This window comes from Protopterus annectens, chromosome 12.part0 (assembly GCF_019279795.1).
Source record: "Protopterus annectens isolate FY-2018-M chromosome 12.part0, PAN1.0, whole genome shotgun sequence".
NCBI lineage: Eukaryota > Metazoa > Chordata > Ceratodontiformes > Protopteridae > Protopterus > Protopterus annectens.
The window spans coordinates 529,669,530-529,693,050 of NC_056746.1; the positions used below are offsets into that span (position 1 = coordinate 529,669,530).

Sequence of the window (23,521 nt, forward strand, 5' to 3'; positions counted from 1 at the left end):
ATGCCTGGTGTCAAAGCCATGGTCTCAAGCCCAGTGCCAAAAAGTGCACTGTCATCCCCTTTGGTAAAATCTCTGTACCCATGAACTACCACATAGGTGGTAGTCTACTTAACACCGAATGTGTGATAAGAGACCTTGGGACACAGGTGGACAAAAGTCTCTCCTTTGATAATCACATCGCCACAGTGGTCAGGAAATCCTTCTACGTGGCACACCTCATCACAAAAGGTTTCTCATCCAGAAAAAAAGAGGTCATTGTTCCCCTCTACTCATCACTCATTAGGCCCATTATATAGAGTACAACACCCCTTTTGGTATGTACCTCACAAGACATCTACAACAACTGGAAAGGCCGCAGAAATACCTCACAGAGGATTACTGGCCTCAAACAGATGCCCTATGCAGACTGACTCAAACTCCAGCTTTACTCCATCGCATATCACCTACTCAAGAGGCGATCTCTGCCTAACATACAAAGCTATGTCAAACCCAGAGCTGTTGGACATGATCCACTTAGACATCCCAATCCCTCCGAGGTGCATGCTCTAGGGACCTAAACCTTGTCACCATAATAAACAGAACATGCTGGAGGGATAGATTCCTGTCCCAGAGACTTCCCATACTCTGGAACAGACTACCTATCTATGTCAAACAGAGCTCCTTATTAGCATTCTTCAAGAAAATGTTTGATGATTGGATGGGTAATAGGAAATTCACCCTCGGGATCACTTCTGTGGTTCTGCTTGACAAGGGCTCAGGAAAATAATTTTCTTGGGTGGCGAAAGCCAGAGTACCTTTTTGGCTAGGCTTGTATAGGCCCTAGGGCCAATAGCCTAGTACCTACCTATGAACCTATTATTGTCAGCGCCAGTAGTGTTCACAGAATGTATAGCTTAGGTTATAGCTTATTGCAGTCTAAATAACATTCACATTTTCTTTATTTAGATAACTAATTACCTGTGCAGAGTCTTTATCCAAATGTCAGATGTCTTTAACATGGGTTATATCTATTCTGACCAATCTGGCTTCCAGATACATATTGCAAAATCCTCCTTTACTCTGTCTTACAGGATTGTGCTTCTCTGTTGCTTTCCAGAAAATTTATTTTCACACTTCCTCTTTGACACAAGAGAATGTGGATTTTTATCTGGTTTCTTACCTTGAATATCTCTAGTCAGTCTTTGATTTTTGCAGGAGAATTTCTCAGGATCGTAGGGATCATGGATCATATGATTTTCATGAGTCCATTAGTTAAGTTGCATATGAGAAAGATACAGTGATGTCTTAAAAAAAAAAACACAAGGGCTTAGTATTTACATCCTCTGGAACTTCAAATTCCAGCTTTGGGCTTACTAAAAAGAGAACTGCATTGGTGGAGACAACAAATTCAACTGATCCCAGGTCTCCATTTCTCTCCTCAGACCTCCAAACCAATCTCTCACCACAGACATTTCAGATTTTGCTTGGGGGGCAGTTCCCACTGGGGTAAAGGTTCAAGGACTGTGGACTTATTCAGACAGACCAAAGCACATAATAATAAATTAGATGTTGGCTTTTATCTGTGCCTTGAAATCTATCGGTCACCTTTGGTCATCAGGACCACTTTAAGTAATTACAGACAAGACCACAATCATGTCGTACATAAACAAGCAGGGAGGTACAAAGTTGTACCCCTTGTGCAGTCTTGCTATGATGGTGAGGGAGGTAGCTCTCAAGCATTCCTTAAACCTCAAAGCATCTTATATGCCATCAGAACAAAAAATAGTGCTAGACAAGATGAGCAGAACCAGGACAGACACTCACAAACTGAAACTGAATGGGGAGTCTTCCAGGATTAGATCCATTTGTGGGGAACACGCCAAATCTCTTCACCTCCTTTCAAAACAGATAACTGAACAAGTTTTGTTCCAGAGCATCTTGCAAGCAAGCCTGGCACACCTACGCATTTCCTTTCCCTTTAAAGGGAATGTTCCTTCATGCTTTTTGACCCTTTCTACTGAAAAACAGGGTAGTTCTGAAGATTAGGAAGGATTCTCCAAAAAATCAATGTGGTGATCTAATTTTAGCCCAGGCAGCATTGGTTCACCCTTATGTAATTGGCCAAGGGCATTTACCATAAGCTTCATCACAGACTGAATCTACTCGCACAGGATGGAGAGTTTGCTACACCCCAGTCTCGGTTAGCTACAGCTAACTGCCTAAATGAATTTGTTCCAATACCGTTTAGTCACTCCCACTTTGTATGTTTTTTTTTTTTGGTTCATGATTGTTAGGCTGTTCTCTTTGTATGAGCACTAAAGTCCTGAAGAAATCTTTCTTCTTGGGGTTAGCCAATCAGCAGTTAGTGTGAACATGTTGGGGGAGCCAGAGCTTTGTCAAGCTGGCTGGTTATTGTTTCCGCGACAGACGAGCAGCCCACATAGCCCAAGGTCTACTACAGCAGTGAGGAATTCGACTATCTACTGTTATGGCAAGTGCAATTTACAGAACAGTACTTTCCTGTATGCATTTCCACTCTTTACACTGTTAAACAAAACCTTACAGATTATACCAAGGTTTCAAGAAAAATGACATCCAGCAATCATCCAGGGTGATTCTGAAAATTCAGGAGACACAAGAATTATTGAGGTGACTCCCTTCTGACCCAAGTGATGTTGGTTCTCCCTTGTGGAATTGGCCAGGGGCAATTACCACAAACGTACCTAGAGATTGGATCTACTTACACAAGATGGGATGTTTGCACCTCAGCCTCAAGCAACTTCAACTGACTGCCTGGAGGATTCTTTCCTAATACTCTTCAGATACTTTTTTCATGAGGGTGTGCAACAGGTGATAAAGTAAGCACAAATTCCTACTACTACAAAATCTAATGTTAAGCAGTGAAGAAGATTTTCTAGTTGGCACCTTACCTAAAACCAAGGCCTGATCTGGGATTATTATCTCTGATTCTCAAACATTTGTGTGAGTTACTATCCTGTGGTCTGTTTACTCCTTTGGCAAGGAGGTATTTCAGCATATCTGCCTGTGAAGCCTTCTCATCATATCAGAATTCACTCGAGATGTTCTACAGAGAGGATTTTCAGTTGATATGCTATGTCATCTGTTGTTTAGGTGACAATTGAAATCTTAATTTTTTGCTGGAAAGTTATTTCTGCCTGTTTTGGTTCATTTTTTGGCAGATGTAGCTGGTTTATTGCCCTGACATCTGCCAGAAAGAATCCATGTTGCAACCATTCATAATGGCTTAACCATTTTCCTTTTCCATGTATGCAGGGTCATCTAGAAAAAAATCTCCCAAATATGCCCTTACTGCTTTCAGAGTTAACCAAGACTCTAGCCATCTGTCTCCCTCATTTCTTTCAGAATTTGAATGAAAGGAAGAATATATTCTATATACTATGGTTATGCTTTTGCAACTGGTGTTATCAAATTCAGGAGACACAAGAATTATTGAGGTGACTCCCTTCTGACTCAAGTGATGTTGGTTCTCCCTTATGGAATTGGCCAGGGGCAATTACCACAGACGTACCTAGAGATTGGATCTACTTACACAAGATGGGACGTTTGCACCCCAGCCTCAAGCAGCTTCAACTGACTGCCTGGAGGATTCTTTCCTAATACTCTTCAGATACTTTTTTCATGAGGGTGTGCAACAGGTGATAAAGTAAGCACAAATTCCTACTACTACAACATCTAATGTTAAGCAGTGAAGAAGATTTTCTAGTTGGTACCTTACCTAAAACCAAGGCCTGATCTGGGATTATTATCTCTGATTCTCAAACATTTGTGTGAGTTACTATCCTGTGGTCTGTTTACTCCTTTGGCAAGGAGGTATTTCAGCATATCTGCCTGTGAAGCCTTCTCATCATATCAGAATTAACTCGAGATGTTCTACAGAGAGGATTTTCAGTTGATATGCTATGTCATCTGTTGTTTAGGTGACAATTGAAATCTTAACTTTTTGCTGGAAAGTTATTTCTGCCTGTTTTGGTTCATTTTTTGGCAGATGTAGCTGGTTTATTGCTCTGACATCTGCCAGAAAGAATCCATGTTGCAACCATTCATAATGGCTTAACCATTTTCCTTTTCCATGTATGCAGGGTCATCTAGAAAAAAATCTCCCAAATATGCCCTTACTGCTTTCAGAGTTAGCCAAGACTCTAGCCATCTATCTCCCTCATTTCTTTCAGAATTTGAATGAAAGGAAGAATATATTCTATATACTATGGTTATGCTTTTGCAACTCTGGTGTTATCTTTTCAGTAGCAAGTCCTTAAGAAAAGCTACACTGCTTTGGAATCCCTAGTGTGGGACTGGAAATGGGCAAATTGTGTGATTTCAGACATTTCCATTCCTTATAAGCCTAGCCAAGAATTTTAGCCATGTTCCCACAAAGTCGACACCTGTTTTCCTTATCCAGCAGGAACACAGGTGGGATCCCAGGAGTATATTTTCTGTTTCCCATCCAGTTGTCCAGGCTCCTCTTAAAGAGGGCTAGTGAGGTACTGAGCTTGACATGGAGAAGGGAGTCTATTCCACAGATGGGGGGAGTCATTGGGACACAAATCTATCCCGCCAACAAGTTCTATTAATGTCACAGACAAGGTTGAGGCCTGGTTGTTGGTTGCGTGAGTAGAGTTTGACTTGCGGATATGTAGCAACTCCATCAAGGCTGAGTCTGAGATGGCCTTGTATGCCAGACACAGGTCACCTCTGAGCAGTCTGTACGAGACTTGAGTAGAGGTTTTAGCCCATCTGTATAGGATAAGTGTTTGAGACCCTGGATTTTCCTGGTCAGAAACCTCTGTGGTGTCTCCCAACTCTTGCATATGCATGACAAGGTACATGCCGAAGGGGCATTGTACTCAATGAGTCTGATAAGCGAGGAGTACAGGGATGTTATGACTTCCTTGTTTCTGGATGAAATACCCTTACTTATGAGGTGAGCGATGTAGAAAGCCTTCCGTACAACGGAGGCGTCATGGTGGTCAAATGTTATGTTGCTATCAGCTTGGGTGCCCAAGTCCCTCACGACTGTGTGCTTAGTACGTTGTTATTAATATGATAATTAGTGGGGATGCTATTTTCCCCAAAGGGGATAATGGTGCATTTCTTGGGATTCACTTTGAGGCCATGCTTCTGGCACCAGTCTTTAGTTTGGATAATGCCCTCTTGGAGGATGTTCACATGACTAGGGGAATTTATGACTGTTCCCAGTTTGCAATCATCTGTAAACTTGGTCAGCCACAGACCACTAGTTTTGGCCTGCACCTTAGAAGAGTATATCCCAAACAGTAGAGGCCCCAAGACCGATCCTTTGGGTATGCTGCTTGTTTACAGTTCTACTACTAGCGGTGGCTTCCCCCATTTTGACTGAGTGGGTTCTGTCAGTGAGCCAGTTAGCTACCCATCTGGTAACATACAGGTTGATGCCTAGCTAGGAGAGTTTATCTTTTATGCCTGAGTGGGGAATATTGTCAAAGGCTTTGGCTAGGTCAAGGTAGGTGGTATGGAATGTCTTCCCCTCATCCATGGCTTTGGTGACTGTTTTGAAGAAGGCGACCAAGTTTAATAGGCATGATCTCCCTTTGACAAAACCAAACTGTGTGGGACGAAGCATTTGGAGGTTGCCAGTGTCCTTCTTTATAAGGTCCATGATAATGTGTTCCATGGCCTTGTAGATCAGACTAGTTAGGCTTATGGGCCTATAATTGCCTTGGTTGGTGGATGCTCTGCCTTTGTGTAGAGGAATGACATTGGCTGTCCTCCATTCTGCTGGGACGAAGCCTGTGCACAGGCTTTGGTTGAATAGGGTGCCTAATGGTGCTTAGAGCTCTTGCCTGAGTTCATGTAAGAAACAGCCAGGGATGTTGTCTGGTCCCATAGAGGCTGTATGTTTTGCCTTTGAGAGGGCATTAAAGACCTGCTTCCTGGTGATGAGGGGAGGGGGCAGGTGCTGGGGATGTCCTGGTTTACCGATGTGGAGGGTTTCACTGAACTTGTCTGCCAGCAGGTTGGCAATATCTCTGGCTTTTGTGTATGTGGTATTGTTGACCACCAGTTCAGAGCAGATTTGGGCGTTACCTTTCAGATTGAGGACGTATGCAAAGAAGGCCTTGTGATTGTCCTTAGTGGATATGGCCAGTTTGGACTTGAAGTTAGCCTTAGAGGATGCTTTAATAAAGACACTTAAAAAGGAAAGAAAAGGTAAGGGGTGGGGGCAAAAGCCTTGTCTGGTGCCCCTGTTCAGAACAAAGGAGTTAAAGGGGCACTAATTTTAACTCTTGCTGATACATTTAAATACACTTTGACCAATAATGAAGCTAGTGTGATGCAGCGTAAATTTTCAAAAAGATAGTCTCCAACACGGTCAAAAGCCTTCTCTACATCAAAGCTCGCTAATGAATGGTTTTACCAGTAATCTACATCATATGTTAATAATGTCTTAGATTGTCAGAGATAATATGTCTAGGGATAAACCATGTTTGATGTGGATATACTAAAGACGGAATATGCTTGGCAACAATACATTTGACTAAAATATTCATGAAAACCTTATAATCATGGTTAGAGTATCTGTACTAGTCTATATGACTTGAGCTGTAACTGGCTTTAACAAGTGTAAGTGCTTTCTTTCAAGAGCTATGTCCGTATTATGATGTTATCCAGCTGAGTACATCTTTTGTATAAAATATTCTCCTGCCCATGGTAAATTTCTATAGGCATACCATCTGGCCCTGGGGTTTCCCTTAATTTTTCTTTCTTGCTTCTCTAGCCATTATTATTTTGCTGTCTGCTATATCTTTAGTTGTTTGCTGTGTCTAAAAAATGTATGTGCCCAACAGTTTGAGACAGAAGGTTCAGAAGAATAAAAACGTATTCCTTATGGCCAGTAAAAGTTGGCTGAATATCTTCCATTTAATTTGTATTCTCCCACCAGTACCTCTGTGACAGATCTACTGACTACCTGCTTTCTTACTCCTAAGCCAAACCTTTCTGATTTGCTGGTGTATTGTCAAAATCCAAATGTTTTAACCAAGTTTTGGCATTTTACCTTATGTAGCATGAAGTCATCTCTTTGCTATTGCAATTGTTTTGCTAGTGCCTTATCTTCGCCTATTATTTACAACCTGTTCTGCTTCCAAAGCAGCTGCACCCGAAAATGTTTTTGCTTGTCTTTAAAATTCTGGTATACTGAATTTAATTCAACATGAGAAAATATACAGTTTTGTTTTAAGTTTGTCCCAACCCTGAGGAGTAAAAGACATTGAGGCAACACTATTTCATGGCATTCTTTTAAATAAATAATTTGAACTCTGTTTAAATGATTCTCCCTTGCAAAAATAGAGATTCACTTTCCAGTGTAGATCCCTAACCGGGAAAAGCCGAAAGAAGAAGGTATTAATTTTAACTCTTAAGAGGGAGTAGGCAGTAAGTATTACTGGAAAAGTTGTTAAATTCTCTGCTTTGTAAGAGTATTCTTGTGTATCAGTATCTTATCATATCTGAATTAACAAACCTATAGGAATAGCAGGTTGTAAATACTGTGCCGTAATTCTGTGTCTGTGCACTTGTATTGTAACAAGTAGTGTTAAAAATATTGCTCCTGTCCTTTGTAGCATAGCAGTACTCTGCCATCTTGAGTCAGTTTGAACTTCATCAGTGAAAATATTACATTCCAAGTCTCCATCCCATTCAACCATTCCTTCCTGAAATGCAACTTAGTGCTTTAATGGTCTAAAAAAAGGAGTACCCAGTTTACTGCTGGCGGACCATAAAGATTCAGAAATGTATGTAACTCTCTAGTCAGATCATTGTTAATCATGATGTTAACATTCCTCTTTCTCGTCTGGCTATTCTTCAGGTCAAATGGGGTACCCTGTATGATTAGAAGTGGAACCCACTTTCTCTCTCCAGTGTAGGAGGGAAATGCTGTGTATGAAATTAACTGTATAATAATATCAGGTGTTCCCTCTCATTTAAATGCATCTGTTGAAACATTACTACATTAGAGTCAATACATGTGTGACATCCAGTTAATATCCCACTGAACTGCCACCAAATAATGTGACGTCCGGGCAATACCCCACCGGACTGCCAACAAATAAGTTCAGTAACTAGGGAGTTTCAGTCCTCACTGCTGACTGGACTGTAAGCTTCTGTCCACCCCAAATATAACTCCATACTGCACAGTTCAGAGCAATGTGTCCCAGTTTAAGGCCTCTGATACACTGACACTTAAATTAAATCTCACACATCCAAACACTTTTGGAAAAGCCTGATACAGATTTCCAGCTGTGTCCCTTCCAAAATAATACAGTAATGCTGCCACCAATGAGTGTATTCATGCCCTTTTGAAGGGGTGTCCAATTATGAAAATTAAATATTAAAGCAAATGATCTAAGCAGCAGACTTTCGGAGTGGCCCAAGAAGTTATCAAGGCAAGTATAAGCACTCTCATATCACTAAAAAAACACTGATTGATCCATCACAATGCAAGTTAGTAAAAATATTTAATGAACAATTTTATTAAATATATAAAGCAATGATTTCTAATAAACAAACAGAACTCCGTCATCAGGAAAATGAAATCATTACTGTAGGATAGAAGTCCATCATTCAGAAAAACTCTTAACTGATGTAACGTATTCGTTATAATTTCATGTCTGACTAAAGAACAATGTCCCTGATCTAAACTAAATTGCTACAACAGAGCAAAGGCAGGCTTGTAGCTTTTTGTGAGTCCTTTTGGGATATTCACTGGACAGTACATCTGTAGCTGTCACTGTTGTAACTAAACTAACTTCCGTCACTGACAACTGACTACATTTGTCGGCTCTTTTATAGACTAGCCTGTCACAACTATTCCCGTTTTGTGTTTCGGCTTCCAACAGTAACCACAGCAACTGTCAACATTCTGATGACATCATCTGCAGATCAGCTGAATCTGAGACAGTTTGCCTTTAGAATCTTTCTTCACAAACACCTGCAGTTAGAAATGTAAAATGACACTTTTCAGGTCTTGAAAACATTCTGTACAAACAGATCACAAATCAACATGTAAGAACCTATTTACAATGTCGTAGCTAGTCATGCTGCCATATAATACACAGGTTAATCTGAAGTTGTGTAGAAAATCTCAGCCAGACATGCTAGCACAAATAAGTGTCTAATTTCTTCACACACACACACACACACACACACACACACACACACACACACACACACACACACACACACACACACACACGCACACACACACACACACACACACACACGCACGCCCGTACACACACACGCGCGTACACACACACACACGCCCGTACACACACACACGCGCGTGCGTACACACACACACACACACACCTGCACACACACACACACACACACGCGCGTACACACACGCGCGCGTGCACACACACGCACACACACACACACACGCGTGCACGCACACACACACACGCACACGCGCGCGCGTGCACACACACACACGCGCGTGCACACACACACACACACACACGCGCGTGCACACACACACACGCGCGTGCACACACACACACACACACACACACACACACACACACACCGTGCACACACACACACACACACACACACACACACACACACACACACACACACACACACACACACACACACACACACACACGCGACTCAAGCATGCGTTTTCAAGTGACCCTTGAAAAACAAGCTACGCTTGAGAAAACTGGGTCTGTATGGGAATATCAACCCACTCCTCTCCTGGGCAATAAGTTTGCATTGGCATTATTAACCCTACTGCAGCATTCTTCTCTTTCTAAGGTAACATGGCTGAGTACAGCCCCACCCCACAATCCGCAGCATCTACTTGCACAGCAAACTCTTCACTGTAACCTAGGCTGGCCAACACAGGGGGTCCTCCCAAAAATCACCGTATGGTTTTGGAATGCCTGTTCCCAATCTGTGGTCTGCGTTACCTTATCCAGTTTATTTTTCCTAGCTGGGTCAGCAAGGGGTGCAGCCATTACACCATAACTGGGCACACATTTTCCACAGTACCTTGATGCCCCTAGAATTGCTCTCACTTGCTTTTTAGCAACAGGAATTGGCCATGCTCGAATAGCTTCCACTTTGACAGATTCTGGCCTAATCTTACCACTCCCCCACTCTGTGTCCTATATAAGTGACCTCTGGCATACTCACCTGATACTTGCTGGGTTTAATGGTTAACTTTGCCCTTTTAAACTGGTCTGCAAATGCCTGTAGTATAGTCTTAAATGTAGAGTTTAACCCCTCCACAAGACCATTAGTCTGAGGATGGTAGGGGTCTTCTGTAGATATCACCCCACAACTCTTCCACAAACAAGTCAGCAAGTCTGACATGAAGTTGGCACCTTGGTCAGTCTGTATCTCCCTTGGAAAACATACCCTGCTGAAAATTTCTAGCAAAGCATTTGTGCCACTTTTTGTACATCGGTATCACCTGCAAAAGGAATTTTAGGAACTATAGCTAGAACTGGCAGATGGTAGGCTCTAGGCACTACCAACTGTTGTACTTCTTCACTTTCCAGCCCTCCCTTAGGACTCCATTCTTTACAGGAAACCTTCCTTCTCCTCTTCAATGTCACCTGCACAAGGAACATTAGAGACTATAACTAGAAGTGGCAGATGATAGTTTCTAGCCTCTACTAACTGCCATACTACCTCACCTTCCAGCCTTCCCTTAGGAGTCCACGTTCTATACAGCAAACCTTCCTTCTCTGCTTCAGTATCACCTGCACAAGCAATATTGGGGACTGTAGCTAGAAGTGGCAGACAGTAGGCTCTAGGCTGTACCAACTCCATACTCTCTCAACATTCAGCTCTCCCTTAGGAGTCCACTCTTTATACAACAAACTTTTGTTCCCGTATACAGACCCCCCTCTGCCTTGAGCCTCAGCTACTTCCTTATCCATCTTCCTCAAGCTTTGTAATGTAGGGTCCATAAGTTGAGCCATTTGTGACCCTCCCAAGCTCTCCTTCCAGAGGAAGCCTAGTAACTTCTGACAACTGTACCTCACTGTCAGTCTGGGTACTATCACTCCCCTCTGTCCTTGCAGCCACTGTGTCCAAGGGTACATCAGTACCTACCAGAGCTATGGCTCACTTTTAGACTTACTGCTGTGGGATAGCTCCTTCTCAAAAACCGCCACCAGACCACTCCCAGTTTCAGGTATGAGATCTGTCTGGGTCTCCCCCAGGCTACCAGACCTACTTGCATGTCTCCAGGCTTGATGCATGTCACTGCATGCACACAAGGTACTGCATCATCAGAGTCATTCTCTATCATGACATCTGCAGGAATATCCTCAGACACCCCTACCTGCTCGATTCCTCTTCCACCCTCCCAGTCAAGTTGAACCCTAGCTAAAGGTATTTGGAATGGGATCCCTTCCAAAGCTTTAATGAAAGTGGACTGTCCAAGCAAGTACTACTCTTCTGTAACCACTGCAGGCCTTACAGTGGTTATGTCAGAAGCTGTCTCTCTCTTAACAGTAACCTGTTTATCACCTACTAAGATAGGGTATACATTTTGGTGATAGTTTGACACCCCTGTTTCTAAACAACTTACCACTGGCAGTTTGTCATTACCACTTGCTGGTGCCCTCGCCTTCTGTTTTTCACCTTGCCTCGATTGACATTTGACTGTGGCCCCACTGGTTACATTTGAAACATCTAATCCCTCTGTTACTGGTGTACTCTGTTGGAGAGATTTAGACTGCCCCCCATGGGATTCACTTATGTCCATGTTTAGCATTGGGTATCCCTTAATTATGCATTGGTGCTCTGCTTGCTAAGTAGAGATCCTCTTTTCTATCCAACTCCTCTGCACAGTTACACTGTCTGCAAATCAGATTCTCATGTCATCAGGCAAAGTACTAAAGGGTTGTTCCCTCACCAAATGTTCTACCAGTCCCTCAGAAGGGGTGACCTGACACCCACTCACCCATCTATGAAAGCAAGTACTTAAATCAGCAATGTAATAATGTACACTTTTATTTGCCTTGTGTCTGTGTTCATGAAACATTTTTCTGTACATTTCGGGTGTTAGTTTAAAACTGTCTAGAAGACAGTTCTTAACTTTAACATAATTCAGTCTACGTCAGACAATTTTAACATGGCCTGAACAGCTTTACCATGGAGTTAAGGGAGTCAGGAGCTGAACCCAGAGCTCATGGTCAGCATCGTATTGTCTACATACCCTCTCAAATATATGAATAAAACAGTCAGTCATCCCCATCCCTGTACTGAAGAAAAAGCTTACTGACCTTTACAGCTTCTGGGGTCTGGTTATTCCTTTCCCATTACCTCTATGGCCCTCTCGAAGGGTGAGTAGATTCACTTCATGCCGGTGCTGTCTCATTTTCCTCAGCTTCTAAAAATCTCAGTCTGTCTTCAGTCTCCAGACGTTTGGTCTCCAGTTCATATTGCCGCTGCTTCTTCTCGGCCTCAAGTTGTTTCACCTCCAGACACGGTCTCTCTGCTGATTCCAATTCATGATGTTTGGCCTCCAGTTTGTTTGGCTTTCTGGAGCAGTCTCTCGTCAATCTCCAGTCGTTGCATTCTTTCCTCTGCCTATAGGCACAGTCTCTCTAATCTAACTCCAGATGGATTCTCAGGTCCACCGAAGAAAATGTGGACTGTCCTGTCTCTGCAGGCTGCACATCCGCAATATCAAACTGGATGTCCTCCAGATGTCTGGTCTGGTCTGAGCTGAAGCTGCAACTAAGGCTGAAATCATTGTTTCCTTAGTCAGGTTGGCATGCACCAGTCCTCTGGCTTTACATTCCTTGTTCAACTAGTTCTTTGTCAACTTACTATACTCTTCCGCTGACATCTTTGCCTCCTGTCCCTGACCAACTAACTAAAAATAAAACTGTGGTGGACTAAGATTCTGTACGTTTAATTTGTGGATGTCGAGAGTGCACGCCTTAATGACAATTACCCACAGGCTACTGAAGTCCGGTTAAAAATCCCCCACCGCTGCCACCAATAAATGTGACATCCAGTTAATAGCCCACTGAAATGCTGCCAAATAATGTGATGGCTAGACAATACCCCACTAGACTGCCAGCAATAATGTGACACCCCTTACTATCCTGTGTCTGTAAGCTTGATATAGATTTCCAGCTGTGCCCCTTCCCCAAAATAATATGGTAATGCTGCCACCAATCAGTGTGTCTTCATGCCCTTTTTAAATGGGTGTTCAATTATGAAATTTAAATATTAAAACAAATGACAGCAAATTACCTAAGCAGCCAGGCTTTCGGAGTAGCCCAGGAAGTTATCAAGGCAAATATAAGCGTACTCAAATCACTAAAGAAAACACTTATTGACTAGCCATAGTGCAAGTTTTTAAAAATATTTAAAAATATAAAGCAGCAATTTCCAATAAACAAACAGAACTCAGTCATCAGGAAAATTAAATCCTTACTGTAGGACAGAAATCCAGCATTCAGAAAAAACTCTAATTGATCTAACTCATTAGTTATAATTTCATATGTAAAGAACACTGTCCTTGATCTAAACTAAATTACTGCAACAGAGCAAAGGTAGGGTCACAGTTCTTGGTGAATCCTTTTTGGAGATTCATTGCAGAGTACATCTGTAACCGTCACGCTTTAAGTGCAACTGACTTCTGTCACTGATAACTGACGTCAACTGTCTTCAGCAGGCTCTTTTATAGACTAGCCTGTCACAACTATTCCAGTTCTAACGATGACATGAGGTCAGGATTTCATGCTCCTGTAGCTATTTGGAAATGAGAAATACTTGTTAATTATTGTCCAAGTAGCTATTCATTGCTTGCAGAATGTTACTGGTGGCTACAATACTGTAAGGAAAGAACAATACATTGGAATAATAAAAGATGTAATATTTTCCCCTTATAAATTATTTTATCTAGTTAACAAGGAAAATGGGATATGTCAGTGTTCTGTTATGCTATCAGCCTAAACAGAAAATGACAATTAATATTTTCATGGGTGGAAGCTTTCCTGTAAGGGCTTCAGCTCCCAACTGCATGTTACAACAGACTGCCCACCACAGCTGCAACTCTCACAAGGTGACAGCATTGCTTGTGACAGTTCCACAATTTAGTAGCCCTATTTTCACATAAAATCATTATTTTATATGAAAATAGGATTAATCTAACCACTAGCTATCAATGGACATTGCTAAAAAGCAAAAACGGAATTCAGTAGCAACATTCAGTCTTGTCAAGGTGCACATGATCTTTAAGTTCCATGTTCTACATTGACCTCCTCAAGCTTAGACGCGCTCCAGAGATTTCTCTGCATCACTCCTTCTTTCAGGAGCGAAGAATAGGTTGAAAGTTTCTTCATGTTGCATCTGACCCCTGTCAGCTTTCTACCCCCCCCCACCAGCTAGTCACTAGAAGTGCAGAAAGTTGTGCTGTCTCTGCTACAATGAATTGGCTTGTCTGATCTGTTTTTTTATTCCCTAAATCTTTCCTTTATTCACAGTACCGATGTATGTATTTTTACTACTTTACATGTCTGGCTTGTCATTGATGGATGCCATTGGCTTATATGGCAAAAAAACTTCCAAAGATTAATGTGAAGTTAGTAGAAATTTATTGGCAAGTACTTCAATGTTTATCCTTTGAGAAATAAGGTGTGTTGTAAATGGCACTTACATTACCACAGGAGTAGTGCCTGTGTTCATAAACAGCTGAACTTGGTATGTACCTCATAAAGTTCTGTAAAGAACCAACAGTGGGATAGTTGTGTACCCTGTTCTAGGGATCCTTCCTGTGATCGGATGTGCAAAACATATTTCAGAGGTAGAGCAAAGCATTTATTGTGTTAAAAGAAGTATATTGTAATCCATTTCTGTTCTAGTTTGGTACTATTTGAAGTGAGCAAAGATTCAGGTTGCAGTCACGCTCAGGATTACATGTATTTTTTTTACTTTTTTTAATTCGGTAAACTCTTAACAGAGGATGACCCAGGAAGAAAAGATCCATGGTACACATCTAGAGAGTTTATTACTTAATTTGCCTCTCTCCAAATATTGCCCACTGTAACTGGTGATAGTAGTCGGGCTCCTTTGAGCAACAGTCTTTGGTGCCTCTTTGCTGTGCCTTCATTGGTGTCTTGAAGAGTAGCATGCCAAACGAAGGAATGTTTTATGCCACATTTAGTTAAGAGTATTAAAGTTAGAACTGATGGAATCAAGCCAAGGAATGAGCAGCCACTGGGAGAGTCTTGTCTTCTATCTTAAACATCAGATGGGTTTCTTGTTATCCTTGCATACATTATTTGACAAATTACTTGTATGTTTTTTTCCCCTCCCATGCAGAGAAACCCCGCAATTTTCCTTCCATGCTATCCTCCCAGATGTAGGCAGATGTGCTGTCTATAACATTGCAAAATGAGAGAAAATAATCATTTTGTAAGACAAGGAAAGATGTGGCTGACAAGACTTGTGATCCACTTTGTGGTCAGTACCCCCCCCCCCAAACAAAAATGCAAACTGATGCAACCTGCAAACACCAGGTTGCTGTGGTAAGCATTCAGCTTCTTCACAGCCAGTTCACACACATACTGATGTGCATATATGCACATAAAATGCAACCACCACCCCACCCCCAGAAAAAACCGCCGATTGTGCCATTGTGATGCCACGAGTCACTGGCCCAGCCTTTTGCACATATCCATGGTCAGTTGCTGACTGATGCAGTAGGAACAAGTACCTGTATGTGTCAGTGTTTGCTTGGATAATATTTATCAACAGCAAGCCTTGGTGGATGCTCTGCTTTGCCAGCCTCAACTCCTTGAAATCCCAGTATATTGTAGAATATTTTTTCTAAAAGTGATCAAATCAGCTTATTTAACATTTATTGAAATAAGCATTGATTTATTTCTTGTCAGCCTTCCTAAGTTGAAATGGTGGTTCTAATCACAGAATTGTGCCCTACCAAAGTGGCCTTCACGCTAATGTACCTTATCTTGAGAAGAACAGCAGAATGTTGAACGATAGATCATATTGTTGCTGCTTGTTTGGGAGGGATGGATGTTCTCAACTTCCTGACATGTTTCAGGAAGGCATTAATTGCTGTGACTTCTATACTGCTGCCCTACAGTTAGTTGGTGACACTTTTGATAAACACAGCAGTTTAATTGCTTACTTAGTAAACAGGGTTTTATTTTATTTTGAATTTGTTAACCAGGGTAGTACACTGGTCCCATTGGACTCATTTCACTCTCAACCCAGCTTCATATGGTGGTACTGCTAGTGACTCTTTGTGTAGTACCATGTTGCAGGAGACTTTGGGACGTAACAGTGAAAATGTCAAGTGTTTATCATAATGGATTTTGAGTGAGTTTGCTTTAGTATGTAGAAGTACTGTCTTACTTTAGGGTGCATGCTGTGGCTTGACAGATGTTTGCAGCCACCAGTTCTTGATTGCTTTGCTTTCCTTTTGGTAGGTGGACTTCATTTATAAAACAGAGACAGTTGAGGGGGGAGCCTTCTGCATATTATGTACAACCAAGCATTTTAGCATGAGATTAGTGTTTGCACTGAAAATCTTGAGGGAATAAGTTGTGTTGCAAGTGGCCCACATGCATCAAGTCTGCATATTGTGAGCTGCGAAATAGCAGTGTGTACTAATATTACTATGCTTTATTCTTCACAAATTTTTAATATTTATGCTTAATACTAAAGCACATAGAAAATATATTTTTTCTGACTGATTCTTTATCAGGTGCAGTTCCGTTTAATGCTTTATATACAGATGCAGTTTTGTGAACTGTCATTGAGGGAATGGCTCTTGGACAGGAATGCCCATCTTGGAGATGGAGGAGGTGAGTCATTTTACTTTACAATTTGCTTTTTTATATTTAGCATTGTTCGGTTTTCAGTAAGTGTATGTTGTTAAAACCTGTTTTATTCTCTCTCCAGCTAGTTTTAGGGCAAACAAGAAATACTATTACAAATTACTGTGCAAGGACATGCATTTCATATCAAATAAATGCTGTTTTCTTTTCTTTAAATAAATGGAAGGTTAAGAAATGTTTCTTTTGAATTGATGGGGGGGGGGAGTAAGTGCCCAGCTCTGTGACATAGAGGGGACCCTGTCTGTGACCCAGGCTTGCATTTATGAAGCAACTTGGGCACTGGAAGAACCAAACAAAGGATTATGGGGGTGTGTAACTTATGTGGCTTACACATCCCGTGGGTAGGCATGGTGACTCTTAGTTGGCTGAATTGCTACACGTGTACAGAAAACAGTAGACCTAGACTGTGATGATGTGGGCTTAGGGATCCAAAGCTGGTGATGGTAGTCTTGTCTGAGTGCGAGTGCCTGCATGCTCTGATTCAGGGATGTAGTTGGCCCCTGCATTGATACAGATGTTCATATCATCCACCGGGGGATAGAATTAAGGCTATAAAAGACACATCTCTGGCCTTTACACAGCATGATGTGTGGCAACCATTTTGGGTATAGGAGGGAAGAGTAGTCAACTGCCTGGGGATAATTAGGGCCTGTCCTGAAAAACAAATTACCCCAGTCCAGAAGAATGAAGCTAGCCCCCTAAGCCATTATGAAGAGGGCTGTTTTCCTTTGTAAGCAAAACTGAAAAACAGTATGATGGTAAAAGGACAGCAACTCCTCTTTTAACTGCTTTTTCTGTTACCTGTTATATGCTGACTCTCACTTGAGTGTAGATAGTGCACCCTGCACACTAACAGTTAGGCTGAAGATCTGTGGACAAGTGATCTTTGGAAGGCACAAAGAGAAAAAGATACAAATGTATATATATTTTTTTCATAGGTTCATATTAGATTACTAGGCTAAAGACCCCAGAGCCCTTTTCAGCCTAGCCATTGACACCCCAGTTTTCTCAATTATCCATGCCCATGGTCTACAACGATTTTGTTATATGTCTGTGACTTAGGGCATCTATAAACTGCCCTGTACATAAAGGCCACAGGTGACAAGCCAGGAGTGACTTTGTGATTTCCCATCTGTTGCTCCAAATTCCATTTGAACAGATATGGGGAATACTCAATTTCAGATGAATGACAAGTCTTTTCCAGAGAGCAGGTAATCTCTGAGCTACAAACCTATCTCTCCAACATGTTTTGGTTGTCACAGACAAAGTTTTGATCCTTAGATTGGGTGTTTCTAGTTTTTTTTTTTTTTGTGAATCTGTAGCAGATCCATCAGAGTTGGATTGGAGAATGCCTTTTTGGTTAGGCATAGATTGCCCCTCAGTTTATAGGAGACTGAGTACAGGGACAGAGGTTTGAGGCAGTCTGCGTAGGACATATTTAAACCCTGTATTCTTTTAGTGAGGAACCTCTGTGGCCACTCCAGTTGCACATTCCTGGTCAGTTACATGCCACAAGATGCAATATACTCTGAGGGATGAGCATATTGGGACTATGATCTCCTTAGATCTGGATGCCATGCCCTTAATTACACTTTGCGACAGATAGAAAGATTTTCTTACTGCCGTGGACACATGGTGATCAAAGTTCAGGTTACTCTTAATCTGAGTTCCCAAGTCTTTTACCATATAGTCTTCAGGGAGAAAGTAAAGGTTAATAGGTTAATACTAGTTTAACTGCTCTGAATGGCCATTTTCAGCCTAGCCAATAGCCAGAGGTCATACTAAAAAAGAAAAAAGCTGCATTTTTTTAAAATGCTGTTGAGTGTAGGATAGATGTTCATCATTAAATCACTGTTGCAATAGTCTAAGCCATATTGGATATTCAGCCAAGAACTCGACCTGTCAGCAACCTTGCAAAGCTTTAAGGAGCCTCCTATGTACATTGGCCACTGCACAGCTCATAGAGAGCAAGAACAGATTGGTGATTAAGGTGCTAAAACTTCAGAAATTTCTTGCCACCAAAGAGTGGCTCCTTTGGATGTTTCAGGTGATCAGCAGTCAGTCAGGCTGGGTAGATAATTCCTCCAATTAGGATTACCTTCCAGCTCATAATTTTTGAGAAAATAAGTGTTTCTTTTCTGTCAGAGATTTATACTACAGGCTTGAACTGATAGATGTTCATCATATTGAGCACTACAATAGTAACCTTAGATCTGAAGTAGGAGATTCATTTGTCTGCAACCTGTGGGTTATGGATCTGATATCGGATCCGAACCGGCATGGTTTTCCAGCTATGGATCCGAGCTCTCAGCTCCTCCCCTCACCCATAATGCCCTGCTCTCCCTACATGACCCCAGATCTAGTTTGCCGCGCTGGTGACCAGATTGGTTTCTGAGAGCTCTACAGCTAAGTGTTTATTACTGCTAATTTTAGTGTTAAATTTAAGGTTTTTCAGTCAGTTTTGTGTGAAAGTTATAGGTTTCCCTTATTATAGCTTAAAGTTGTTTAGTTTTATTAACTTTATAACTTTTACTTTCCCTCCCCTCGCTGGTGCGTAGTGTGTGTTTGAGCCTGTGTTTGTTTAATTAGTCTAAAAAAGTAAAAGCTAACTAGCCAAAGTAAAAAAAAAAAAAAAAAAAAAAAAAAAAAAAAAAAAAAAAATAGTGTCCTTAGGATGTCTGAACCACCTAGGGCTGTTTTTTCGAAGTGCTCCGAGTGTGGCCATAAGCTTTCCCCTGCTGATGGCCACACTCGGTGCGTTCGATGCCTTGGGGTTGAACACCTCACTTCTGGATGTTCCATTTGTGCAGGGTTCAACCCCAGGGCATTGAAGGAGCGGAGGTCGAAGCTGGTCCTGGTGGGACTTTTGCCCCCGGACTCGGCTCCGGCTACCGCTCCTTCGGGGGGTACCGTGTCTCGGTTCCTCCTCTCGCTCCCCTCCTCCACCTGGGACTCAACCTCCCTGTAGTGGTTTGGAGGAGAGGGAAGCAAGAAAGAAGGACCGGAGGGAGAAGCACCATAAGCGGCGGGCCGAGACCTCTGTTTCGGCCCCGCCTGCCAAGCTTCTCCTCCGGCCTCCTTGTCTGCTGGTTCTCCCCCTCCTCGGCTCCGGTCTCCTGTGTGCTTTTCACCGGGACCTGAGGAGGAGGAGACCCGATCTCCGTCGAGGCTATCGAGGAGGCACTCAAGGCCTACCTCGGTAGCCTCGTCGAGATCTACATACAGTTTATCTGATGCTGATCTGGACCGGATGATGAGAAGGTTCATCCAGGCCCAGATGCAGATGGGAGTGCTCTTGCCTCCCCCCCCCTCTGGGGGGGAGCTCGACCCCTTTCTTTAAACCTATAGCTCCTTCTCCGACCCGCTACCCGGGTTCGGAGCAGTTGGAGCCGAGCAGCTTCGGAGCCGGGGGTGGGTCGGCGCCGATAGTACTGGGTACTTCGGATCCGACCCTGCCCTCGAGTGCTTCGGATCCGACCTCTCGGAGCCTGGATCCGAGCTTCGGATCCGGGGGGATCAGTGCTCCTTCGGCGCCGTCCATGTCGGAGCGCACTGTCCCCTCGGATCCGAGTGCTTCGGTGCCGGCTCCGATCCACTCTTCGGATCCTAGGGGGAGCCGATTATCGGATCCTTTGGTCGAGGTCGGCTCCCCCTCGGCTTTTGATGTAGTGGAGAGGGCCCTGTTGAGGGTTTCCGGACCCCCGGCACTTGCTTCGGCTCCGTCCCGCGCTCCATCTGCACTGGGCCAGGCTTCCACCATCCGGCCACTGGGACAGCCCGCTCCTTTGCCCCAAGTTGTTCCTTTGGAACATGTCACAGCTTGCGAGGAGTCCTCTGACAGCCCCCCGGAGGATGCCCCTCGCAAGCATACGTGCAAAAGGAGGCACATAGACTCCCCCGAGTCTCTCACTGAAGACACGGATTTGGAGGAAGGGGAAGGCTCCCCAAGATCACCCCCCGAGGATGTCTCCTTTGGAGACATCATGGAAATGCTTCGCATAAGGGGGGGGTGGTCTGCCCCCATGTCTTCCTCGGACGAGTCCGTGTTCTTGGAGGCATTTGAAGCGGGCCCGTCTACCTCTTGGGTGTCCCCTCCTGCTGACCCCCTGGTGGACCTGATTACCACCAAGGCGTGGAAGGAACCGGACACCGTGGAGCCAATTCCAAAAAGGCCTGACCGTATACTTAGTCCCCCGGCTGACCGTGCCCACTGGAGTAAGGGGCCTCCGGTAGATGCCATGTTGACGGCGGCAGCCACCAAGAGGGAACTTGCTCAGGAGAGCCCCTCAGTCCATCCCCCGAGCAAGGAGTCTCGGATGATGGACCGCTTGGGGAAGCGGATGTTTAGTTGAGCGACCTTTTCAGTGAGGGCGCTGAACTACCTGGCACATGTGATTAGGATGCAGCGCGATCTTATCAAGGAATACGCTGCATCCCCCCCAGAGTCCATGTCGGAGGAGGACAAATTGTTGCACTCCACCCGTATGGCCACTCTCAGGTCCGTGACCAATACCTCTATGCGGTTACTGTCCCATGCTACGGAAGGTGTCGCTAGAGCCGCAGGGGCAGGCCTAGTTACTAGACGTCAGGCCTGGCTCCGTCATTGCAATTTCACGGAGCCCTTCAAGGCGTCATTTGCGAACGCTCCCTTCGATGGTTCTGCCCTCTTTGGCAAAACTGTTCGTGATACTTTGACCCAGAGTGAAAAGGACGGGAAGACACTGCCTGCCATCGGAATCCGCTTCTCTGTGCCCCAGAGGCCCTATTCTAGGAACCAAAAGGGCCAGAAGAAGATGTGGTTCCGGAAGTCGCAGCAATCCCAACCCGCTCCGGACAACCAGTCCTTCCGTGGCAGAGGAGGACAGGGAGGACGCCGCCCCAGGGGCAGAGGGGCTTCCAGGAACTTCGGGTCCAGAGAACCCTTCTCTGAACGGCCCGCGCAGCAGCCCTGAAGGGTTGCCCGGCTGCTCCACTCTGGAGGCAGTCGGGGGACGTTTTTCGGAGCACCTAGCGGTATGGGGGTCCATAACATCAGACCGCTGAGTCCTCCGCATCATATCCAGAGGATACCGCATCCCATTTCATCACATGCCAAAATTGAAGTCCCTCCCCGACGTTCCACCCGGTCAGTGGGAGGCCGCTTTGGCAGAAATTGGCCATCTGCTAAAGAAAAGAGCCATCCAGCCCGTCCCCCCAGACCAGATCGGATCAGGGTTCTACTCCAGGTTCTTTTTAGTGCCAAAAAAGACGGGGGATCTAAGACCAATATTAGACCTTTCACTCTTGAACCTGGCAGTTCCCAAGGAGAAGTTCTGAATGGTTACATTACAGTCTATTCTCCCCCTTCTGGGAGAAAATCACTGGATGTGCTCTATAGACCTCAAGGATGCGTACTACCATATACTAATGGACAGGCGCTCCAGGAGGTTTCTCCGCTTCTGGCTGGGAGCCAGTCACTACCAATTCCGGGTCCTTCCCTTTGGTCTCACCACAGCCCCCAGGGTGTTCACCAAGGTATTAGCAGTGGTAGCGGCCCACCTGAGGCTTCAGGGGGTGCAGGTCTTCCCTTACCTGGATGACTGGCTTCTCACCGCTCCAACAAGGCATCTACTGTTATTGGCGCGAGATTCCTTTCTCCATCTAGCTCCCCGTCTGGGCATCACAATAAATACAGAAAAATCCAACCTAGCCCCTACGCAGTTCATAGATTTTATAGGTGCCAGGTTAGACACGAGACGGTTAAGAGCCTTCCTCACTGCGGACAGAATTCAGAATCTGCAGCTCCAGGTGCGGGCCATTTTCCACTCCAGCTCAGTTCCGGCGGAGTTGGTCCTGAGGGGTCTAGGGTCCATGGCAGCAGCGATAGCTCTTCTTCCTCTCGCCAGGTTCAATATGCGCGTCCTTCAATGGACACTCCTAGTTCAGTGGTCTTATCTTGCTCTTCCTATGCATCATCCCATTGCGATCAGCAAGGCTTGCAAGCGGTCCCTCCTGTGGTGGCTCCACTCTCCAGATCTCCACGGAGGCCGCCCCTTTTGTGCTTCTCCCCCTCTCGCCACGGTGACCACGGACGCCTCCCGCCTCGGGTGGGGGGGGCATTTTGCAGGCCGGACGGTCCAAGGCACGTGAAACGATTCAGAGACCTTACTACATATCAACGTTCTAGAGATGAGAGCAGTGCTCTTAGCGTTGCAAGCACTACAGGCCTTTCTTCCCTTGGGAACTATTGCGATTCAGTCGGACAACATGTCTGTCATCTGGTATATCAACAAACAGGGAGGAACCAGGTCTTACCCTCTTTGTCGAGAAGCCATGAGAGTGTGGGAATGGGCAATCTCCACCAACCGCTTTCTCGCAACGCATATTCCGGTCGGTCCAACATCCTTGCGGACAAACTCAGTCGCACCATTCTCTCCCCTTACGAGTGGTCTCTCAATGCTCAGGTAGCGAAACGCATCTTCGCACGGTGGGGAACTCCTTGTTGCAATCTCTTTGCGTCTCCCTCAAACACCAAGTGCGACAGTTTTTTCGCTCTAATACCTCCTCCCGGAGATACCCCAAGAGACGCTCTGGTGCATGCTTGGCCACCCAGTCTTCTTTATGCTTACCCCCCTTTGCCT

General features: G+C 44.2%; 1 protein-coding gene across 7 annotated transcripts in view; it reads left to right on the plus strand.

The window, feature by feature from the left end:
• LOC122816697 (eukaryotic translation initiation factor 2-alpha kinase 1-like) overlaps positions 1–23,521 on the plus strand; it is a 1,078,686-nt gene that overhangs the window by 577,192 nt on the left and 477,973 nt on the right. For all 7 annotated transcript variants that reach the window (XM_044089674.1, XM_044089672.1, XM_044089671.1 and 4 more), the window contains one exon: positions 16,769–16,868. In XM_044089674.1, the coding sequence (XP_043945609.1) occupies positions 16,769–16,868 (100 nt within the window). The remainder of the gene's footprint in view (positions 1–16,768; positions 16,869–23,521) is intronic.